The following is a 22,757-nucleotide window of genomic DNA, read 5'->3' as shown; positions in this document are numbered from 1 at the left end:
GTTATCCATTCACACAGGTTACACCAGGTTGTCCTCTCTTCCTGTCACTGTGGCCACTTCTGGTAGGTGCTTCTGTTGCTTCAGGGCCAGGATCCTGACAGGAATCCCCTGCCGGTCAGCCCCACCCTCATGGATGTAGCAACACAGCCATTCCTTTGGGGTCCTGTGCACATGCTGCCAGGGAGCGGAGCCCAAAACCCCCAGGGCACAGGACTCTAGAACTCTCTCCCCTCCTCTGAGCCCAGAAGAATCTCTTTGAAATCTGGCAGAGAACTTCAGCATGCTTCCTACCTTTCCATGAGCCCTTGCTTCTTTCCTCAAACATAGTCCACTCTAGTTTAATGTACTTGATCTTAGTTAACAACATCGACTATGGAGCCAGACTCTCTGTGTTTGAATCTACATCTGCCATTTATTCACTGTGTGGCCGAGGCCAAGTTACCTCTCTGCTTTTGTGCCTGTTTCTTGTAAAATGGTGATCATAAAAAAAATAGATAAATAAAATAAAAAATAAAAAATAAAATGGGGATCATAGTACCTTTATGTGAGGACAGGGAGGGCTGGGTCTTTAAACCGTTGAGGTATGAGAGGAAGTAGAATCATTCCTCAACATACCTGCCAAAATGCTAATTGGTAGCCTGCTTCCTGTTATTTTAGATGGGAAGATTATTTTTTTTTAATTTTTTATTTTTTAACGTTTAGTTATTTTTGAGACAGAGAGAGACAGAGCATGAACGGGGGAGGGGCAGAGAGAGAGGGAGACACAGAATCGGAAGCAGGCTCCAGGCTCTGAGCCATCAGCCCAGAGCCCGATGCGGGACTCTAACTCACAGACCGCGAGATTGACCTGAGCTGAAGTCGGACGCTTAACCGACTGAGCCACCCAGGCGCCCCTAGATGGGAAGATTATAATGCATTTCACATCAACCCCAAACTCTCAACCAATGTTTAAATATATAACTCAAAGCAAAATGCCTACATGTAAGTAATAAACTATCTAGTGGGGATACTTAAAACCTTTGCTTCTAATTCCCAGCCAGCATAGCTGTTAATAACTAGTTGCTTTGTACATGATTGTTTGGCCTCTCCTGGTGACAGTAACATGTTTACACATGCCCCCTTTGTTTACATAGGGCATGCTTTCCAAAATATCTCACTGTGAGTCTGACACCCCACCACTTGTGTTTGGGATGTCATTTGAGATCTTACCACCCCCCCCCCCATATCCTTTTGTTTAGAGTGTAGTATTGAGTTTTGAGAAAATCAGTGTATTTTTTTTACCTAGATGTCTGAAAACACTTATTGAGAGCAACATAAGTTCTATAAAGATTGGGTGTTAACAATGGAGAAACACATTGTGCTGAGAAAGCATCCATCAGGGACCTTCTGCAGGGGAATCCTCTTTCCTTGTGTTCTAAAATAGACCAGAAAGTTGGGGCGCCTGGGTGGCGCAGTCGGTTAAGCGTCCGACTTCAGCTCAGGTCACGATCTTGCGGTCCGTGAGTTCGAGCCCTGCGTCAGGCTCTGGGCTGATGGCTCGGAGCCTGGAGCCTGCTTCCGATTCTGTGTCTCCTTCTCTCTCTGCCCCTCCCCCCTTCATGCTCTGTGTCTCTCTGTCTCAAAAATAAATAAACGTTAAAAAAAATTTTTTAAAAAAATAAAATAAAATAGACCAGAAAGAGAAGGCAGAAAACTCTATTAAGTTCTATATTAAGTTTCCCATGTTCAAACTGTCATTTTCTGATATACTTAAAACATTGATTTTTTTTTTCTTTTCCCTCCAAAAGGTTTCCTGATCTACTTCGCTTATGGCATTAGACACAGCCTGGAGGGTAATCCAAGAGATGAAGAAGATGAAGAAGAGACGTACTCAGACAACATTCATGCAACAACAGAAGAAAAATCTGCCATTCAAGCCAATGACCATCACCAAAGAAACCTGAGTCTGCCTTTCATATTCCACGAAAAGACGAGCGAATGCTAACGCGTACAGGAGCTGAGTTGGGCCACAGTCTTAACATACCTGTCCTCCGTGGAGTAAACCGTGACAGGGTGTCAGCATCGCGCTAGGTTGCTGTGGGTTTGCTGCAAACATAGTTCACCCTAACTTATGCTTACCTGAACAGCACCTCCTCAGATGGTGAATTATGTACCTGGGGAGACCTCCCAAGCCCTCTCCTCAGTGGCGAATACCCCCCAAATAGCAGGAACGTGTGTGTGTGTGTGTGTGTGTGTGTGTGTGTGTGTGTGTGTTGGGATATATGAATGTGGAAAGTTGGTTGTGTTTTACTACTACCACATTACATTTTTCCGGTGTTGTCATTAATTGGTGGCTTATAGCACATGCTGAAATGGAGGCAGTCACTGAATGGAAATGTTTTGTATGTGCCTGGTGCATTTGGGGAAATACCTGTTGCTTTTCCTTATTAGGTGTCATTAATGTCAATTAGAACATGCTAAAAATGCACTTACCCATCTTGGTGTCTGTCAATGGTCAGGAGCAAGAGGAGGGGATAAGAAATGAGCCTTTTCTATAACTTATAAATGCCAGCAGTGGGTTTAGTAGAGATTTTTATTCTATGAAGGATGGCACTTTGCCCAAACTTCAGCCGCCACGGGGATTTGTACCTGCAATATACCACATGGGGCAAAAGTGGTGTTCTGTGTCACCCAATGGGGCCTCTTTCAACCGCTCTTTTTTAAGAGATGTGCTCTTTACATATGAAGACTTCACCTCCTGTGAGTGCTGTATATCCCTCAGTCCAGTCAGGGATTTGAGAGCAGTATGTGTGATCTACATGGGGCCCTTTATGCTAGAAAGTGAAGCTGGTCCCCATGGCTGGAAAGCTTGCGTGAGTGGCAGTGACGAGGGTATATTTGAAAATCAGAGTTAGACATAAGCTTGGAAAAGTAGACACTAAGCATCCTTGTCTTTAAAGTCACTTAAAATAAGCCAGTAGAATCTTCTAGCTCACACAGTTGGTAGAATGATTCATACTTTTTTCTATTACTTAATAACTAATCACAATTCAGTTTTTTTAAACCTCCTCAGGTACAGATTTCACTCCTTTGTTTCTATTATTTTGTCTTGTCCTAGACATGAGGGGCTACAGTAGCAAATTACATCTTTATTACGTGCCAAAGAGGAGAACTGAAGGGACACGAGAAGAAAAAATTGCCCTGTTTTGAGTTTAAAGTGCCTATTCAGATATTAAATTGCATTTGACGGAGTTTGAGGGGTTTGGATCTAATTTGCCTTTGTTGTTTCTTTTGGAAACATTGAAGGATGTTTTTCTTCCCCCAATCCCATAAATTGTTTGGCACTTTTTATCTCATTTATTTTTAATTGACCACACTAAATCTATTAATAAAAACTCTAGTAACCCAACAGTGTTTGGGGAATAAAATATTTTAGTTAAATACATGATTTTTAAAACCTCCAACTGAAAAAATGTAACCTAATTAAATTAAAGCTATATAAGCACAGTAACGTTTATATAAGTAAATGATTTGTTTTTACATGTAAGATTCTCTAATTACTATATTTTACTGGATAGCGTTCTCTAGCAGTGGACTGTTTATCTGCAGTGTGCTTTGCTTCTAATGAATTGTTTTTCTTACAAATAATTACATGGTTTACTAGGTGAGGCTAGAGGCTAAAAACTTATATGGGTTACATTCCCAGGAAAAATGTTATCAAGCACACCAGTTGACCAGCTTAATCGAAAGGCAAGGAAAACATTTGTTTTCTGACAGCACTTCCAAGAGATTAGTTATTTCACTGATGCCATTAAAAAGCAACTTGTAATTGTTTTGTTGAACCAAGAGTTTATTGTGAGTAAATATCAGGTAAACATGTAGAAAGCCTGGGTTTCTGGCTGCTATTGTTGAAGCATCCCTGACCTAGAACTCAGTCCTGACATTCCACAGTTTGCAGGCTGCACAGGGTAAAATCTGAAGCCCAGAATTCTCTTTTAAGCATGTTTTTCTAGAGAGGAAGAGTTGGATATGCAAGGGGTAAAATATTTCTGTAAGGACTTTACGTATGATCACAAGTCCTTGCTGTTAGAGTAATACACTGAGAACACCCTTTTATTCTATAATCAATCTAGAATAGGCCCTTAACACAGGGAACATAAGGAATTTCCTACATAAATATTTAGGTCTTTTACTGTAACAAAAGAAATTTATTTAGAATGTGATAGGCAGCTAAAACTATTATGCCCACTGTGTTCAATTAGGAGAAGAATTTAGTTAAAAATTATTTTTCCACATTAAAACACTTTGCAAACACAAGTATCTATGAAAAGATGCTTCGTCGGTGACTGTGCTTTTTTTCTGTGAAGACTCAAATATGTATGAGTCATATCCCTGTATGAGTCTGTGTATATATATATGTATATGTCTGTGTATTTCAAATAGTGTATAAGTCGGTTGGGTTTATGATGGGCTTTGGAAACAATACCATTATATGGATTTAAAAAAAAACCCAATTGATGTGGAGAAAAAATAATGTTTTATATTGATAGGTATGCTTATACAAAAATTTTAGGTTTTAAACTATTTTGCAATATACAGCAATTTTATATGTATGATATTTTCTATAGATTCTTTAAGAAAGGTATATTTATAATGTAATATGGAATCACTAAACTCTATTATAACAGGTGCTTTATAATCTGAAATGGAGTAGGGGTGGGAGCTATTAGGGTATTTCTGTTTACTTGTTTCTGTGGCCCCTTTTCTGACATCTCTGTCTTGCTCTGTGTTTATTAGTAAAAGCCCGTACTACTGGCTCTTTTACCAGCCTCCCGTATCTACATCTGAATTCATAACCTTGAGAACAAAATATTGCTTTTACTTTCTTAGGATTACCAAAAGGTTTTGTATAGATTTGACTAGTAGTCAGTCACACTTACACAAACTCCTCTCCAGGAATGCAAAAATACATACCACACAATCTCTTAGTTGTGACTGAGTAAAAACAGTTTAAATTACTTTTCTTTCCTACACTAGGAAATATGCTGTCTTAACATTTTCAGTGAGAAACTTATAATAGCACCATTATTTTAAGCTCTTGAGAAAAGGGAAAAGATGACTTATGAGTAACCATATAAAGGCAATATGCTTACCCTCTGTTTAAAAAGGTAGCTATACAAATCCAAGTTTAAAACCTATTTATGAGAAAACTTATGTTAGAACTTTTGATCAATACCGAGATACAGATTATTGCTTACCCACATTTTCCCCAGAGATAAACATCAAGAAAACTTCTTAAGACCAAAAACATTATCTGGGATATATACATTAGAGGAAAAACTAACCTTGATATATGTAAAACTTTACTGTTGCCATCCATAGTTAATAGAAAATGTCTGTTTGAGAATATTTTCCTTTAAAATCCAAAAGCCTGTCTTTCAATTTTATGAATAAAGGATTTTTTTAACTTTTTTTTTGTTAATTTTAGAAACTAACCAGCATATTTGCTAAGTCTTGGTAGTTGTTAACCATATTTTGAATCAGAGTCTGTATTTACTGAGTTATTTTCTAAATTAATGGGAATGCTTAGCAGGGGGAATAAGGAGGTTTATTGCCCTGCAATACTGATAATGCCAGAGGAGTATATTACTCTTCTTTCTTTGTAAATCAGGGCATATTCTGAGATGACAAACCACGTGATAACGTGCCAAGATTCCAACACTGCCTCGTGATGTGGCTGCCTGATTTCCTCCTGATGCCCTTCAAGCAACTCCTGCTTAACACCCAAACTACAGTTTGCACAGCATTTTAAAGGATTGGGTTTAGAGTGTATATCACAGCGTATTAAAATTCACATGATTAGTGTGAATGGGGGGGGAGGGGAGAGGGGATTAACTTTTTTTCTTTTTTGCTAGTGCCAAAATACTGCCTTCTCTGTACATTTTCTACTTACAGTCTCTGACATGTCCTAAAATATCAAGGGGAAAAAAGTACCAAAGTTCAAGTAGTAAATAATGCCAGCACAGGTCATTGTTCAGTCATGTAGATTTGCAGATAAGGTTGCTTAGCTTTGTTGTTTAGCTGAGATTTTTTTTTTTCTCTTTGTATAATTATATTTAAACATTTTTAAATGGATTTCTGGTTTCTGGATTTTGAGAGGCCTGCTCTGTTTTTGTGGTTGTTGGTTTTTGTAACATTCATTATTGTTTATATGTACACAGTTTAGTCTCACTGATTTCAGATGTGTCTTGTGATGGCTCGACTCTCGTGACAGCCTTGTTGAGAGTAGTACTTAGCTTTTCTTCACCCTGGCTGAAGCCACTGCCATTATCTGGCCCTAAAGACCCTTTGCTGACCACTGGTGCCCCATGGGGATCATGACCAGGAGCCTGGGCTGGATCTAGAGTCAGGCAGCCCGTAGAGCGTAAGCACCTAGACCTAGCCTTATTGGGTGGGGTCTTGGGATGATACGGTGGGATACGACGTGAAAGCCTTCACATGAAAGTAAGGAGTGTGGGGTCCAAATATCCCATCAACACATCACGTAAATGATAGGGACTAAGGAAGGTCTGTGACTCATAGGAAGGATGGCTGCTTCCTGGAACTGGTCCCACGGGGTCAGGCCCGCTACAGTCCCCGTGCGGCACTGACAGCCTTGAGGTGGAAAGTGCACAGGCCCAGGCTCAGCTGGTACTTCCAACAGGGTGGGTTTCACTGGCCCAGGCCCGGGTAGGGGGCCTTTTGTCTTTGGTGTCCACTAGGCTGCCCCATTGTTTTATTGCTCTATTTTGTTGTCATTGTACTTAACAGAAACTGTTGATAGGGCCCAAAACCCTACAGAAATTCTATGTCTGTAAAAAACCAACAGATTCACAGGACTTGTCTGATCTGAATGTAAAGACTTTCTGTTGAGTAGGTAATTTCAAATTTAAATGTTTTAAATGATAATCAGAGTTCCTTTTTACTTATAACATTAGATTATGTTTTAGAAGTGTAATAAATAAAAACTATTGCTGCTTTACCACTGTAAAATATGCTTTCTAATGTGACCATGTACTTTTTAAATAAATTGTAATATGACTTATGATAATATAATATGCATATGTATCACACACCCCAAAAGCATACATGTCACACACTTATCTAATGTAACCTTTTTTTTTTTTTTAATTTGGGAACTTTTAAAACTCAGAAATATGGTGCAATCTAAATTGAAATGATTTTATTGTCAAGAATACTCACCTGGCAGCCTGAGGACTACCCCGTCCTGTAAGATAAAAGACATGTTTGCACAAAGCCTCAGTCCTCATGGCAGTTTCTAAAAAATAGCACTGGGTCCTAAAGCATGCCATCCCAGGACCAAAGAGCTGAGATCTTACCACTTCAACTGCCGGTCTTTTCATTGCTTTTATCCGTAAGAAACTCCTTTCTCAACGTTCTCCTCAGCAAATCATAGCCTTTAATAATTGGCAATCAGTTATGTACAACTAACAAATTTTTTACAAAATTTTACAAAATTACAAAAAATTTACAAAATTTTAACAAATTTTATAGTAAAGCATTCTTACCAACTTCAACCCTCTGGAAGAAAGGATTCAAAGAGCGTTCTGGACAGGGCTCAAAATTATTTAAAATTGCAAATCTCTTGAATTAATGTTGAAATGTCTTTGTGTATATACTTAATTCCCACTGATTTTACTAAATTGGAGGGAACGCCTTATTGAAGTAGGAAAACGGTAGTTACCACTTTAGCCAGCATGGAAAACCAAGCTGAAACAGCGAAGTATTTGCCAAGTAGAAGCCTAAAACCTAATTTATCTAAGTGTGGGCTATTAGGGTTGTTACTAGGTTTTGATGACCCACATCTGCCCTGGTACCATATGGTCACATGCAGGCAGTAATCCGCCAGGAACTGTGTCTGGGCTGTGGGTCCAGCCAGGAACCCTTGGCGATAAGAATACCATCTCCTTTGTGTTCTTTAAAGAAGGCCACGGATAGCCTTCCTTTTCAGGCAAAGGGCCCAAAGCCCATGGATTGCTAAGAGATTATACTGAGAAATCCCTATCTCTGTGGAAAAAATGATTCATTTCATCCCATAAAATATCTCCAAAAAAAAATCCCAAAGACATACAAAAATAACCTATTATCACATTATCTCATCTTGTTTAGAGTAGGTCAAAAAAGAGATGAAACTCCAGAAAGAAACTCAGCTCCATACTGATTTACTTACTTGAACTTTTTCTAGTCAAAGCTGAGTAAAGAATCCTTGCTCTCTCCTAAAAATGGAGCAGCCACCATGAAGAGGAAAACAAGATCAGCTATTCTGCCCAGGAGTACTCTACAGCCCAAGGTGGGCCTGTATCTCCATGATGATGGGGAACAAGCTTGTTTCTGGGCTCTGAGTCCCTTTAACCCACAAGTACCATACCATTGTTGTGATTCATTTCTGGGCTCCCCAATCGCTGAGTCTCCAGGTCTCCCCAATCTTCCCCTATCTGTGCACTGATGTCTGCCATTTCTTCAAACAAGGGCCAAGGGTTTCACTGCCCTGGTAGAAATGAGACTTAAAATGCCACTGTTCTTAGACTGAAACATTGACTTGGAACCAAGTTGTAGACACTTTGGAAAGGTCAGCATTTAGAGCAAGTAAGCAAGGATAGTTGAGAGTTTACCATTAAATAAATAAAAAGGACGGAGAGAATGGGGGTTTCAAGTCCCTTCCACCACAGCTCAGAGTTGCCCCTCTTCCCCTAGCCACTTACAGGCTCATGTGACCAACAGACTGGCAACACATCTTTACAGCATGCTATATCCTGGAGTAGGGAAGTACTACCAGCTCCTGGGATCCACAATTGGCATTCTATTAAATTTTCAGAGCTGTATTTAAAACCCTTAACGTTAGCTCCTACTAAAACCTTGAAACATTAATTTAAAAATATATATTCATCTTGGTTGTATTTCCATAGTTAGTGAAGACCAGTTAGAGGAGAGAAATGTCCTGTTTTTGGGGGTGGGGAGCAGATGCCCAAAATATAGGCCCTTTAAGGGGACAGAAAGAAGAGAGGGAACAGAGATTTTTTTCAACACAAAGGAGTCCTAGAAAATGATCATTAATTTATAATGCAAATGCGACCTACACAATCACTCACAAACAAGGAAATCGTAATGGAAGTGCTGACCTTTCAGTCTGGCCCTTGGTAACCTGAAGGGATTGCTGACACTGTGTCTCATCGGCCATGAGACACACATTGTGTACCAATTGTGCTTGTAAAGACAACGGAAAGAAATATGCTTCTCTAGACCTATGTCTCCAGGTACAGCCTCCCACTCACTTCTCTCTTCCATTTCCCGATTTTTGCTTCTCCCTTTTGCTACCCCTCTTTTCTCTTCAGGTCTTCATTTGTTAAGCCAGTGCCGGTGGCTGAGGCCCCAGCTCATCAGAGAAAAGCAGTAATGCACAATTGCTCTGGTAATGCTGTCTCCTCCCACGGGTGACACTGGTTCCCTAGACACTATTGTTAAAAGGCCACTGCCATGTTTTCAGCCTCCTCTCTTCCCACATCAGGAAGTAGCTGATGGTTCGGGGAAGGCTTGGAGTCCCTGATTTGTTCCATCCCTGAGCCGCTCTGTGCTTCATGAGGTTGGGGGTCAGTGGATTACAAACACTAAAGGCCGCTGTACCAGCAAGGTGGAAGCAACAGACAGGCAGCAGCTAATAAAGAAGGAAAGAGTGGGTGTTGCAGGTAATATGATCATTGATCCAAAAACCCAAGAGCTCAGTAGAAAACCATTTGGACTAATAAGAGGGTCCATTAAGGTGACCAGATACAAACACACAAAAATTAATCATGCCTTAGGAAACCAGGCTTCAAGTTGTATTTGACTTGGAGCTGTCCGTAAATGCTTATTTTAATTGGCCGATATTCCAGCAATTATTGGGAGAAAGAATGCACAAAGACCAAAGCAAACAGAGATTCTAGAAATAAAATTCTTTCTCACCCTAGAGAAGAAGAAAATGGGTTTTTACAGTGAAATACAACCCATAAAAAATACAACTTTGGCCGTTTTATTTTTCAAATTCAGTCTTCATGAGATTGCCTCATTCAAGGATAATAAGCCTATGATTAAGCAGCTACATGTCTTGGAAAAGCCCCCGTATTTCTTGTAACTTTTGCTCCCGTCCTAATAGACTATTTGCTCCCTAGCGCTGCCATAATGAGGTACCACAGACTCATGGCTTAAACCACAGAAGTGTGTCCTCACAGCTCTGGAAACTGGAAGTCTGAGATGAAGGCGTGGGCAGGATTGGTTTCCTCTGAGCCTCTGTGCTTGGCTTGGAGATGGCTGTCTTGTATCTTCACCTGGCCTTCCCTCTGTACCTGTATCTCTGTCTAGGTTTACTCCTTGAGAGTATCAGGGATACTGGTTTAGGACTCACTTTAATGGCCGCATTTTAATTTAATTAACCCTTTAAAGACCCTATTTCCAAATAAAGTCACATTCTAAAGTGCTGGAGGTTAGGACTTCAACATTTAAAATTTGGAAGGAGGAAAGAGCACAGTTCAGCTCATAACACGAACCTCAGATAAACAGATACCTAAATTTATCTGACGTGTATGTGATAAAAAAAATGCTGGGAAAGCAGCATTCCAAAATTATTTTTGATGTGCCAGTTAATTATTTGGCAATGTACTTGAGGAAAGTCATTCATAATAGCAAAGCAAATAAGCAAGCAAAAATAAGAAATAAGCCTTGTATATTATTATTGCTTGGTATTAAGCAAGACTTACATGGAAAACGATAACTATGTGAACATAATTATTTAAGTGTTTAGCTATGTAATTATATACACACACTCTCTCTCACACACACACTTATGTAACCAACACTTAGCTAAAGAGTATTTGATACAAAATATACCTGATAATGCAGAATTCTAAAATTATTGTCCTAATACCAGCATTAAACAATTATAAAATATAATGGGGACATAAAAGTAGACTTGGATAAGTTGAAAGCTATATTACATTATCACATTCCTGAATGGGAAGATTCACTGTTGTAAATATGACCATTCTTCCCCCAAACATAAATTCAATGCAATCATCATCAAAACACAATAAAATTTTTATGGAGATCGACAAGCTGATTCCCAACTTCGCCTGGAAGAGAAAATGTACAATGATAATTAATAGAACAATGATGGGGGTCCAAACAAGTGAGAAAACATACTATAAATCAGTACCAATTAATGCAGTCTGATATTTCTACAGGTATAAAGAAATCAATAGACTAAAGCAGTACAGAACAGACCCATATACATGTGTGATTTAACACACACTAGAAGTCGATTCAAAAAGATGGAAAAAGGACCAACCTTTTAACAAATGATAGTGTGACATTGACCATCCAAATGGAAACACATAAAATTAGATTCCTAACTTGTGATACCAAAAAAAGAAAAAAAAATTATAGATGGGTTTAAAGACCAAACATCACAACAAATCATGAAAGTTGTAGATGAAAATATAAAAATAGTTGGAGAATTGGAGGCAGAGAAGACCTAAGGAGATATAAAACCCAGAAGCCATGGGGGCGCATGGGTGGCTCAGCTGGTTAAACATCCGACTTCAGCCCAGGTCATGATCTTGAGCTTCGTGGGTTCCAGCCCCACATCGGGCCCTGTGCTGACAGCTCGGAGCCTGGAGCCAGCTTCAGATTCTGTGTCTCCCACTCTGTCTGTCTCCCCAAGATAAATAAATATTAAAAAAAATGTAAAACCCAGAAGCCATGAAAGAAGTTCCTGAAAATGTAATTGCTTAAACATTGATTGTAATTATTTGAAGAAAGGCACCATTAGCAAAACTAAAGCACCAGCAAAGGATTAGAAGACAACGTCTGCAATATGTGTAACAGCCAAGAGCTTAGTAGCCAGAATGTTAAGATCCTACCATGGTAAGACGGTAATAAAAATAACTCAATTTTCAAAAATTGGCAAATATAAACACGGTAACACGCTCATTCTTGATAGTAACAAAAGGAATGGGAATTAAAAAAGCATATATGGTGAAGGGCACCTGGGTGGCTCAGTGGGTTAAGCGCCAGACTCCTGATTTCAGTTCAGGTCATGATCTCGCAGTTCGTGAGTTTGAGCACCTCACTGGGCTCCGAGCTGACAGTGCAGAGCCTGCTTGGGATTCTCTCTCTCCCTCTCTCTCTATGCCCCTCCCCTGCTGGCTTCCTTTGTCTCTCAAGTAAATAAAACTTTAAAAAAGGGGGGGGGGGGGGGAGAGCATAATGAGACTCCCCTCCCCCACCCACAGGCTGTAAAAATTGAATAGCATGACTGTATGCAGTCCTGGTGAGGGTGGTACTCCCAAGGAAAGTGGAATTGGTTGTAAATAGGGAGAGTTTTTTGAATTGGCAGGGTTCACCAAAAGTGTTAAATATCATGACCTTTGGCTAAATAACTTAATATCTAGGTATCTATCTTATAGAATATTCATGAGCATCAAGATATTTGGATCACAGTAGTTACGGCTGTATTTTCTGTAAGACAGTGTTTGAAACAACCGAACTAGCTATCAACAGAACAAGTAAGCTCTGGTGCATCTTTCCTATGCAGTATTTTACAGCCAGTAGGAAGGGGAGGGGACGTGAAAAGGTGTTTTTAATGTTTCTTATCGTTTTCTGGTCTATATAATTCTGTGGATGTTTAAAATATTTTTAAGTGGGTTAATTGAGTAATTTTGAAAAAAAAAAGGTCTTGAAATAAAAGAAGACACAGGTGGAGCAGCTGAGTGCAGCTCTTCATTAAAGCCAATCTTCTTCCCATGTGGTGCCATTTTGTCTCTTCATCGTGAACAGCTGGCAGAGGCTGATGGGAAGAGCTCCTGCGTGATTCTAGACTTTTCTCAAATCTGAGGCTCCCGGGGACCCTCAGCTTTCATTCCCCTCTACATTCGGCTTTATAACAGTTCATTAACATTTTAGCTTTGTCTTCTGATGGCTGCTTTAATGGCTGCCAGCCACTCTTCAGGCTCCTGCAAACGAGAAGAGTGTGGGTTTCCTGTCTCTGTGGAAAACTGTAATTCTGTTCAACTGGTTGCCTTGCCATCATGCACAACATTTGCCTCCAGTGTCAGGAGCTTAAGACGGACAACTTAGTGGTGTCTCCAGTTTACAGGTCAGGAAGGCCCCTGTTTGATAGCTTTTATCCATACCGATTTCAACAGCTCATTTTAACCAATAGAGTGAGGGGTTAGACCCACAGATTTGGGAGTCAGACAAAGCCTGGATTATAACTCAGCTACAAGTTTAACTTCGGGCACCCTCATCCATAAAACGGGGATGATACTGACAGCACAGCCTACCTTATAGGCCTGTTGATTAGATCAATGAGAAACACACTGCCTGGAACACAGAAAGTTCCTAACAAATAATTGTTATTTTCCAGAACCTGGTGGTGGGATACAACATTTAGCAAGACGCACTTCCTGCCCTTGAACTCATAGAATAGCGCAGGAGAAAGAGACGTAACCAGATTCACAGCTAACATCTGCTTCTTGTTCTCAGTGCTATGATGGCAGCTTTTATTGCCAGAGAAGTGCTCAGACCAGCTGGGAGAAGGCAAGGTCTGAACCAAGTCTTAGAGGGGAAGTGAGGCCAGGGGTTGGGGTGTGGTGAGATGCTGGGCAGGTGGTAAAACAGGGGAAGGGGCTATTTGGGACAGAGGGAGCCACAGGAGCAGTGGACCCTCGTGATGGCTGAGGGGTGGGCAAGGGCGGTGTGCTGTTAGTTTGGAGGGCGGGACAGGGAGTGGCACCAAGTGAAACAGCTGGAGAGGCCAGCATGTCCGTGAACTTGGGAGTCTCAGCCTTGTTGGAGGGCCTTTGAAAGGTTTCAGTTGGGTTAGATTTTTAGAGTATTTTTCACAGATAGATGTGATCGCTGAGGAAAGGATGGATTGGGGTGCAAGACAGAGGGGCAGGGAGACCAACTAGCTGGATGTGGCCAGGACAGTGAGGTGAGGGATGATGTGTAAAGAGGGGTGGCCTTGAGACAGTCAACAGGTAGACCAGGCAGGGTCTGGTTGAGTGTGTGGAGTGGGGGAGGGGAGCTGTAGACGGAACCCAGGCTCCAACACAGGGCAAGAGCGAAGTTGTCAACTTCATGGAGTCAAGATGAAAGATCCCAGTGCAGGCAGCCCAGGCAGACTCGGTCTACTCCTGAGAGCTCCCCAGAATGAGACACCTCCCGTTAGGGCAGTTCGGATGCTTGCCTTCAGACTAGTGTCCACTCCATAAAAACAGCAAGGATGTCTCCACCTTCACAACAAGAAACACATAGTAAACACATACTGAAATAATCATCCAGCCCCCTCCCTCTACCAAGGAGAGAGCCCCACTCGAGAGAGGTTAAGGGAGTTGAGGGAGGAGTTGAGAGCTAGTGGCAATGTCAGGCCCCGAACCTTGGTCTCCTGTATTCCCAGGAAACCGTTCTCTCCACTGCACTCAGGGAATAGCAAAGCTGGCACCAGAGTGGCACCAAGGGAAGCAGGTGATGGCAGATGGAATTCTTGGGTCCCCAGGCGTGAAGTGGCTGATAAGCACTAGTTTGTGCTAAACTTTTTCCCTTGAGTGTTGGAGAAGTCCCCTTCCTGCTATTTTGAATCAAGCTCACTTTAATAGTACTGTTTGAACAAAGTGGGCTGGAAGCCCAGACCCTGCTCCTCCCCTGGGGAAAACCTGTTCCTCACCTCGCCTGCACCTGCGAGCGGCTTTCATCATATGAATCTATAAGCTCGTAACCGATGACCCTCTCTGCAGAGGAGCATATGAACGCCCATATCCTCCACCCCACCACAGCCCACCTTCCGCAGCCCCAGACTCTTGCTTCAGTCTCCTTCCCACTCTACTCCTTCAGCCAAGCTACCCTTCCAGCCTGGCCAGCCCACACTACCGGGCCAGGTCTATGCTTTGTGCCTTGGCCCGTGCTCTCCTGAGCACTGGCCAAGGAATCAGAGCCGATGCACTCCTGCCCCCTCCCTTCCCTCCTGTGTCTCCAAACTCAAGCCCTACCCCTGGGATTTCCCACTCCTCTGAACTTCCCCACTATTAGTAGTATCTATTACACCATTTAGCATTGAATTATATTTTGGTTTGCAACATTTTTCCTTTCTTTTTTTTTTTTTAAATTTTTTTTTCAACGTTTTTATTTATTTTTGGGACAGAGAGAGACAGAGCATGAACGGGGGAGGGGCAGAGAGAGAGGGAGACACAGAATGGGAAACAGGCTCCAGGCTCCGAGCCATCAGCCCAGAGCCTGACGCGGGGCTCGAACTCACGGACCGTGAGATCGTGACCTGGCTGAAGTCGGACGCTTAACCGACTGCGCCACCCAGGCGCCCCATTTTTCCTTTCTTTTTAAAGTTTATTTGTTTATTTTTGAGAGAAAGAGAGAGAGAGAGAGCACAAGCAAGGGAGAGGCAGAGAGAGAGAGAGACAGAATCCGAAGCAGGCTCCAGGCTCCGAGCTGTCTGCACAGAGTGGGACACGAGACTCGAACCCACGAACTGTGAGATCATGCCCTGAGCCGAAGTTGGACACTTAACTGACTGAGCCACCCAGGTGCCCCAATACTTTTTCCTTTTCATTTTAGTCACCTCCTCAGCATGCTTCATAATGAGCATACAGAAGGGTCCATGGAGCACCATTTAACCTCTCTGGGTTTCCTAACCTAAAAGGGCTAGGGAAGAATTTGCTAGAACTAAGGAGCCTTCTAGGAGAATATAGATACTACATTTAAAAGAAGCCCAGAGTGCTGATTTTGACTCAGAGGGAAAGATGTGTATGTATGTGTTGGGGGGCCAGGGGATACTTAGAGCTGTTTTCTGGCACAGTCTATCCTGGACACCTGAGTGTTGTGCAACAGGACTTGCGAATAAAAGGATCCGGTCATTTCTCCACAATCTCTGCTGGGATATTAAGGAAGGAGCCGGCCTGCTGTGGTTCCCTTTGATGGAAGGCCAGCTTCCCCATTTGGGAGCCCCAAATGGGGTTCTAACATCTCGACTGCAGGGGAGAAGCCGATAGCCAGCTGAAACAGGGCTGGGTGCAGAGCCCATCTCTGGCCACAGAGGAACAACAAAAAAAGCTGAAGGTAATGCTCTTGTTAGCGCAAGTGGAGACCCGGCAATAAACAGAAGTATTTAGAGAGCACTTTTGACAGAGCATTAAAGCTCTGCCTGAGCAGGTAGAGAGAGTGATGGTGACGTTTGGACAATTATGGTTAAATGTGACCCCATCCGTACCTGCAGGATCACACTGGGCCTTGTTGAAGTTGGTAAACTTGGTCAAAAGCCCAGGTGGAGAAATTCCAGTTAAGGTTTTGGTAATTGACAGCTGGCCCTTAGCCCTTGCTCTCAGCGCACGAGAAAGCGCCTCTCTCCACTGCTCCGCCAGGGGGCAGGAGAGGTCACATTACACAGAATTAAGAGGAAAAAACCAAACTTCTCCCCCAAACTGGGTTCCACCTCAGGAAACCGAATCCTCCAGCTGTGGCGTCCCAGACGCCCGCCCCGACACGCCCCTCGCCAGCCGCCTCCCCCTGCGCCCCTGCCCTAGCCCTGTTCTGTCGGGTGCTCCTCCGACCGCCGTCCCGGCACCTCTCCCCGCGTCCCTTGCCCTGAAGATGAAGGTTTGGCTGCTGCTTGGTCTTCTGCTCGTGCACGACGCGCTAGAGGATGGTGAGTGACCCTGGGCGGGGACCCCCAACCCATATCCTCCCTCGGCCCACTCTCCTCCAGCCAGCTCTTTCTAGAACTTCTGACCTTCCGAGGCTCAGCCTTGGCTCTGCCCCGGGACACCTGCCCTATTTTACCTCCCCCTCTCCACCTCCCCTGCGCTCCCCTGGGATAGTGGTAACTACCCCAGCCCTTCAGATCCCCACCAGGACCGCCCAGCGCTCTCGGAAGGCGCTGGGAGGGCGAACCGAGCATCTCCTGCCAGCGTCTGGTCCAGCCCCCAGTGTCAACGTGTCGTTCTGGGAGGTGGCGCGGGAGCATTGGATCGCTCCCACCTCCGCGCACGCGTTCACCCAGGGTCTCGGCTTCCGAGGGCGCGGGCCACCTCAGCAAGGCATTTGCTGATTCTTCGGCAAACTTTGAAGTGTCCTCCTCCTCCCAGCCGAAGTCCTGGATTTGTTTCCTACACCACTACGGGCTTGAATCCTGCAAGATCTACCTATGGCTTAGACCAGATATTCGTGTGCGTCTATCTGGGCCCACCCTGTTGCTTAGATTCACAACCACAGGGTCAGTGTGTGTGTGTGTGTGTGTGTGTGTGTGTGTGTGTGTGTGTGGTGTTCTTCTTCTTATATCTCTATATATATGACTTTAGCATTTGTTTGGCTGGCTCCATTATCTATTCAAATAGTGTTATTTATCTATACAGTACATTTGGCACCTGAGTCCCTCCTGGTATCCTGGCACCTCCTTTGGAATTCCTCAGCTACAAGCCCCGATTTTTGCTTAGTTTTGCTTGAAAGCAGCTTTTGCTGTTATGCAATCTCACTCTGGCGCTATCTCAACCTGGCTCACGTCTTAACCACTACTCCGTCCTGACCAGTTCCTTTATTGCCTGTGAAACTAGAAGCATTTCCCGCCCCCCCCCCCACCCCCCGCCCTCCAAAATTCTAGTTTGCAAAGTCCAACATGGTTGTAGGGCTGGCAGCTGAGGAGAGGACCCTCCGGCCTAGAGACTCGCGGGATACAGAGTCTGCAAGTGCTTCTGCTCCAGGAGCGACCCGCCCGCTTTGCCCAGGGAGGAGCCGGCATGGGTTCATGTTCTAAAATGCACTATTAAAATGCCCCTGGCAGGTCCTTCTATGTGGTTGCTGAAGTGACAGAGATGCAGAATCTGGTGTTGTTTTTGGAATAGGGCAGTAGAGAGCCAGACAAAATAACTTCAAACGGCCCGCTCACGTGGTTGTACAGTTCACCCAAGATGCCCGCCTCCGGGGCCCAGGAGGCAGCCCCCCCACCCGCTGCCCGCCACTCCCTCCCTGACCGCTCCCAGCCAGTATGTGTGCAGACTAGGAGAATGATCGCAAGCATCTGCCTGAATCAATTAGCATCTGTTTAAGTCAAATGTGATTCAATAAACATTTATGAGACAGGGAGAGTTGAGCACAAACTGAATATTTCATAGAAAATAATGGACACGTTTCAGGTGTCATAGTACTGTAGCTTTGTTTTTCAAAGGATATACTGGTTGTCAATAAAATATTAAATACATAATTAGAAAAGTAAATCTGCTTCACTAAATTATGTAACCGTTTTCCTAAACCTATTAAGAATGTTTTTTTTCTTTTCCCCTGTTTTGAGTTATCATGGGGCTGGCTGGGCCAGGAACAGGCCAGTGAGAGAGGCACATACAGAAACCCTTCCAGGGACAATCTCTCATGGGTGGGTTGGGATCTGCTGCATCCTGGGCCATCCCAAAGCACGTGCTGCGGACACGAGGCCCGTGATACAGCTTACCTCCCTGCCTTTTGCTTTTCCTATCACTTCTAGGAAAGATCTTCTTTTTTTTTAAGGTTTTTTTTTTTTAATGTTTATTTATTTTTAAGAGAGACAGAGACAGCATGAGCAGGGGAGGGGCAGAGAGAGAGGGAGATACAGAATCCGACTGCGTGTCTTCATATGGTGCTATTTTTTATTTATTTTTAAGTTTATTTCTTTATTTTGAGAGAGGCAGAGAGAGCAAGTCGGGGAGGGGGCAGAGAGAAGGGAGAGAGAGAGAATTCCAAGCAGGCTCCACACTGTCAGCTTGGAGCCCGATGCAAGTCTCAAATTCATAAAGTGTGAGATCATAACCTGAGCAGAAACCAAGAGTTGGACGCCTAACCGACTGAGCCACCCGGGCGCCCCATATGGTGCTATTTTTATATAACGTATAAAATCGCAAGCGCTTAGCCAGGTTTTCATTGTTTACATAAATATTTTTTTATCCTAGATCAAGAGCAAATCCATAAAAATGGATTTGTCACTGTTTTGTTGAATTTACCCCAGACCTTTGGTCAATGCTAGTGTGATCTTTGGTCTAACGTGGGTTTATTTTGTGTCCTATGGAAAGGTTCTCTGTCTGGGAGGCCTGCAGAGATTTGTTATGATGTGAGGGCAACGTAGCCATATGTCTAAGGAGGTCAGGAGGGAGACACTGCTGGTGATTCTTCAACCAGGACTCTGTACCATTTTTATGCCTCAATGTCTTCCTGGGAAAAGGAGTGTAAATATTAGTTCACAAATCCATATAATGAAAAAAGAATTGTAAACATTCTCATCACCTATGAGATTACATAATGTTTCTAAGCATGCAAGGTGTTGGCTCATCTGTTGGGCCTACAAAATAATCTCTGATCCTTAGAGCCAAAAAAGAGAGAAGTTTGATGGCATTGGGGAGGTGGGGCAGTGCGCCAGCCCAGTGGCGAGTCCTGAGGGTTGATGGCTTTCTCCAGACAAGGTTGTACGGCCCCTTCCTTTGTGGTGCCCATAATCTAATGGAAGGACCAAAAGTGGGTAAACAAGAAAAGATAAAATTTCAGGAAGTGATAAGCGGCACAAAGAATCAATAATCAGGACGTATTAGTCTCCTAGGGCTGCTGTGACAAAATACCACAAGCCAGGTGGTGTGGCTTAGGGCAACAGAAGTTTCTCCTGCCCAGTTCTGTCCTCAGGAAACTTCTGTCTCTGCGACTCTGGTCTCCCTGCCTCTTCCTGGCTTTTGCTGGTGGCTGTCTATCCCTGGTGCCCCCAGGCTTGCACCTGCGTCACCCCAGTTGCTGCCTCTGTGGTCACCTGGTCTCCCGTGTGTCTTTGACTTCACATGGCATTTTCCTGTGTGTGTCTCTTCTTATAAGGACACCAGCATATTGGATCGGAGCCCACCCTAATCACCTCATCTCAACTTGGTTACCACTGCCAAGATCCTGTTTCCAAATAAGGCCACGCTCATTGGTACAAGGGGTTACGACTTCAGTGTGCCTTTTCCCGGGGCACATTTAACATGCAGCATGGGGTGAGAGGATGCAAGGACCATGGAGGGGAGTCAGAGCATGGTTTGGACAGTAGAGTCAGAGGCCTTTCTGGAGAGAGGAAGTCCATGCTGCAGGTGTCCAAAAGAAGAGCTGCAAGGGCCAAGGGCACGGGGCAGAGCGGCTTCCAGGTGTCCCAGTGGTCAGTGTGGCCAAAGGACCGTTAGGGAGGAGACAGGAAATGGCAAAAGCTAATAGGCACAGGAAGACTTACGGCTTTATCTAAGATGGAGGTCATTGGAGGGTCTTGACTAGAGTAGTGCCCATGATCCAACTGATGTTTTCAAAGGTAGGAGGGCTAGGGTGGAAGCTGGGAGCCTACATAGGGAGCAGTTTTAGTAGTCTACGTGCAAAGTGGCTTGGTCCAGCATGGCCGCAGTGGATGTAGGTGCTTCTCCCTAGTGGGCTCGAGTTCTATTAAGCTGAGAGGATTTGCTGCTGGATTTGATGTGGCCTGGGAGAAAAAGACAAGAACCATGTGTGACTCGGAGGTTTTTATCCTGAGCAACTGGGTGAATAGAGTTGTCATATACTGGTAAAGGGACACCAGGGAAGGAGCCAGACTGAAGAGGCATCCAGAGGTCAGTTTGAACACGTTCAATTTGAGATGCCTCCTAGCTTTCCAAGTGGCGGTGCTGAGTCAGTGACAGACTATTCAGATCTGGAGTGTAGAGGCAAAGTCAGGATGGGACAAGGCAGCTCTCAGCATATAAATGCCGCTAGGACCCAGGAGGCTGTGTGAGGCCACTTAGAAATTGAATGTCATAAACGATTGGGATGAACTGCAAGGATTAAGCCCTTGGGACCCAGGTCAGGCAGGAAAAGAAGACGAGGAAGGGCCGCCAAACAGACTGAGAAGCTGTCAGTGCCGTACAAAAAAACAAAGAAAACAAAACCAATTCAGCGCCCTGTTTTAGGAGCCAGGCAAACTGAGTGCTTCAAGAAGAGAGTGATCATTTCGCAATACATACCAATATCGAGTCATTATGTTGTACACCTGAAACTAACATTACATGTCAATTGTATTTCAAAGCAAAATTAAAAGAGAGCAATCAACCCTGTTCTAATGGATACTCTAATATTTCAAAGTAAGGTCTTTTTGGTATTATTATTGAAGTATAATTAACAGGCAGTATTCCATTAATTTCATGTGTACAACATAGTGATTCAACATTTATATCCATTATGAAATGCCCACCGCCATAACTGTAGTTACCCTCTGTCACCTTACAAAGTCATTACATATTATTGACTATATTCTCTATGCTGTACTTTAAAAACCTGTGACTTACTTATTTTACTACTGGAAGTTTGTACCACATATTCCCTTCACCTACTTTACCTGTTTCCCCCCACTCTGGTAACCTGTAGGCTGTTTCCCTGTATCTATGAATCTGCTTCTCTTTTGTTTGTTTATTTGTTTTCTAGATTCCATATGTAAGTGAAATCATACAGTATTTGTCTAACTCTGACTTATTTCACTTAGCATAATACCCTCTAGGTCCATCCATGTTGCCACGGTGGCATAATTTCATTTTTTTGTGGCTGAGTACCATTCTACTGATACATGACAAGTCTTTATCCACTCATCTACCAAAGGACATTTAGGTTGTTTTCATAGCTTGGCTATTATAAATAATGCTGCAATGAATGTAGAAGTGTGTGTATATTTTATAATTAGTGTTTTAATTTTCTTCAGATAAATACCCAGAAGTGGAGTTGCTGTATTATGTGATATTTCTGTTTCTTTAAAACAATTCTGTGCTTTTAATTCCCTTGCCTTTGGAGATGTGCCAAGTAAGAAATTGCTGCGACTGACGTCAAAGGGGTTTTTTCCTGATTTCTCCTCTAGCGTTTTGATGGTTTCATGTCAAACATTCAGGTGCTTTATCCATTTTGAGTTTATTTTTGTGAATGTTATAAGAAAGTGGTCTAGTTTCATTATTCTGCATGTTGCTGTCCAGTCTCCCAGCACCATTTGTTAAAGAGACTGTCTTTTTTCCATTGGATACTCTTTCCTGCTTTGTCAAAGATTCGTTGGCCATACTTTTGTGGGCTCAATTCTGGAGTCTCTGTTCTATTCCATTGGTCTATGGGGTTTTTTTTTTTTTGCCAATACCATGCTGTCTTGATGATTACAGCTTTGTAGTAGAGGCTAAAGTCTGGGATTGTGATGCCTCCTGCTTTGGTCTTCTTCTTCAATATTACTTTGGCTATTCAGGGTCTTTTGTGGTTCCATACAAATTTTAGGATTGCTTGTTCTAGCTTTAAGAAGAATGCTGGTGCAATTTTAATTGGGATTGCATTGAATGTGTAGATTGCTTTGGTTAGTATTGACATTTTAACAATATTTATTCTTCCAATCCATGAGCATGGAATGTTTTTCCATTTCTATGTATCTTCTTCAATTTCCTTCATAAGCTTTCTATTGGGACCTCATGAAGATAAAAAGCTTCTGCAATGCAAAGGAAACAAGCAACAAAACTAAAAGGCAACCAACAGAATGGGAAAAGATATTTGCAAATGACATATCAGACAAAGGGCTAGTATCCAAAATCTATAAAGAACTCACCAAATTCCACACCCGAAAAACAATCCAGTGAAGAAATAGGCAGAAAACATGAATAGACACTTCTCTAAAGAAGACATCCAGATGGCCAACAGGCACATGAAAAGACGCTCAA

At 43.1% G+C, this 22,757-nt stretch overlaps 2 protein-coding genes across 3 annotated transcripts in view; both read left to right on the top strand.

Moving 5' to 3' along the window:
* Positions 1-7,063, top strand: part of SLC7A2 (solute carrier family 7 member 2) — a 75,748-nt gene extending 68,685 nt beyond the window's left edge. For both annotated transcript variants that reach the window (XM_043560056.1, XM_043560063.1), the window contains exon 12: positions 1,788-7,063. In XM_043560056.1, coding sequence (XP_043415991.1) covers positions 1,788-1,984 — 197 coding nt within the window. In that variant the 3' untranslated portion in view covers positions 1,985-7,063. The remainder of the gene's footprint in view (positions 1-1,787) is intronic.
* A 9,405-nt stretch (positions 7,064-16,468) lies between these two features.
* PDGFRL (platelet derived growth factor receptor like) overlaps positions 16,469-22,757 on the top strand; it is a 70,874-nt gene continuing 64,585 nt past the window's right edge. The window contains exon 1 of the mRNA XM_043560029.1: positions 16,469-16,726. Within this exon, the coding sequence (XP_043415964.1) occupies positions 16,672-16,726 (55 nt within the window). The 5' untranslated portion in view covers positions 16,469-16,671. The remainder of the gene's footprint in view (positions 16,727-22,757) is intronic.

Source organism: Prionailurus bengalensis, chromosome B1 (genome assembly GCF_016509475.1).
Source record: "Prionailurus bengalensis isolate Pbe53 chromosome B1, Fcat_Pben_1.1_paternal_pri, whole genome shotgun sequence".
Classification (NCBI taxonomy): domain Eukaryota; kingdom Metazoa; phylum Chordata; class Mammalia; order Carnivora; family Felidae; genus Prionailurus; species Prionailurus bengalensis.
Note: the sequence above shows the minus strand (reverse complement) of the source record. Positions and strands in the feature narration are given on the sequence as shown.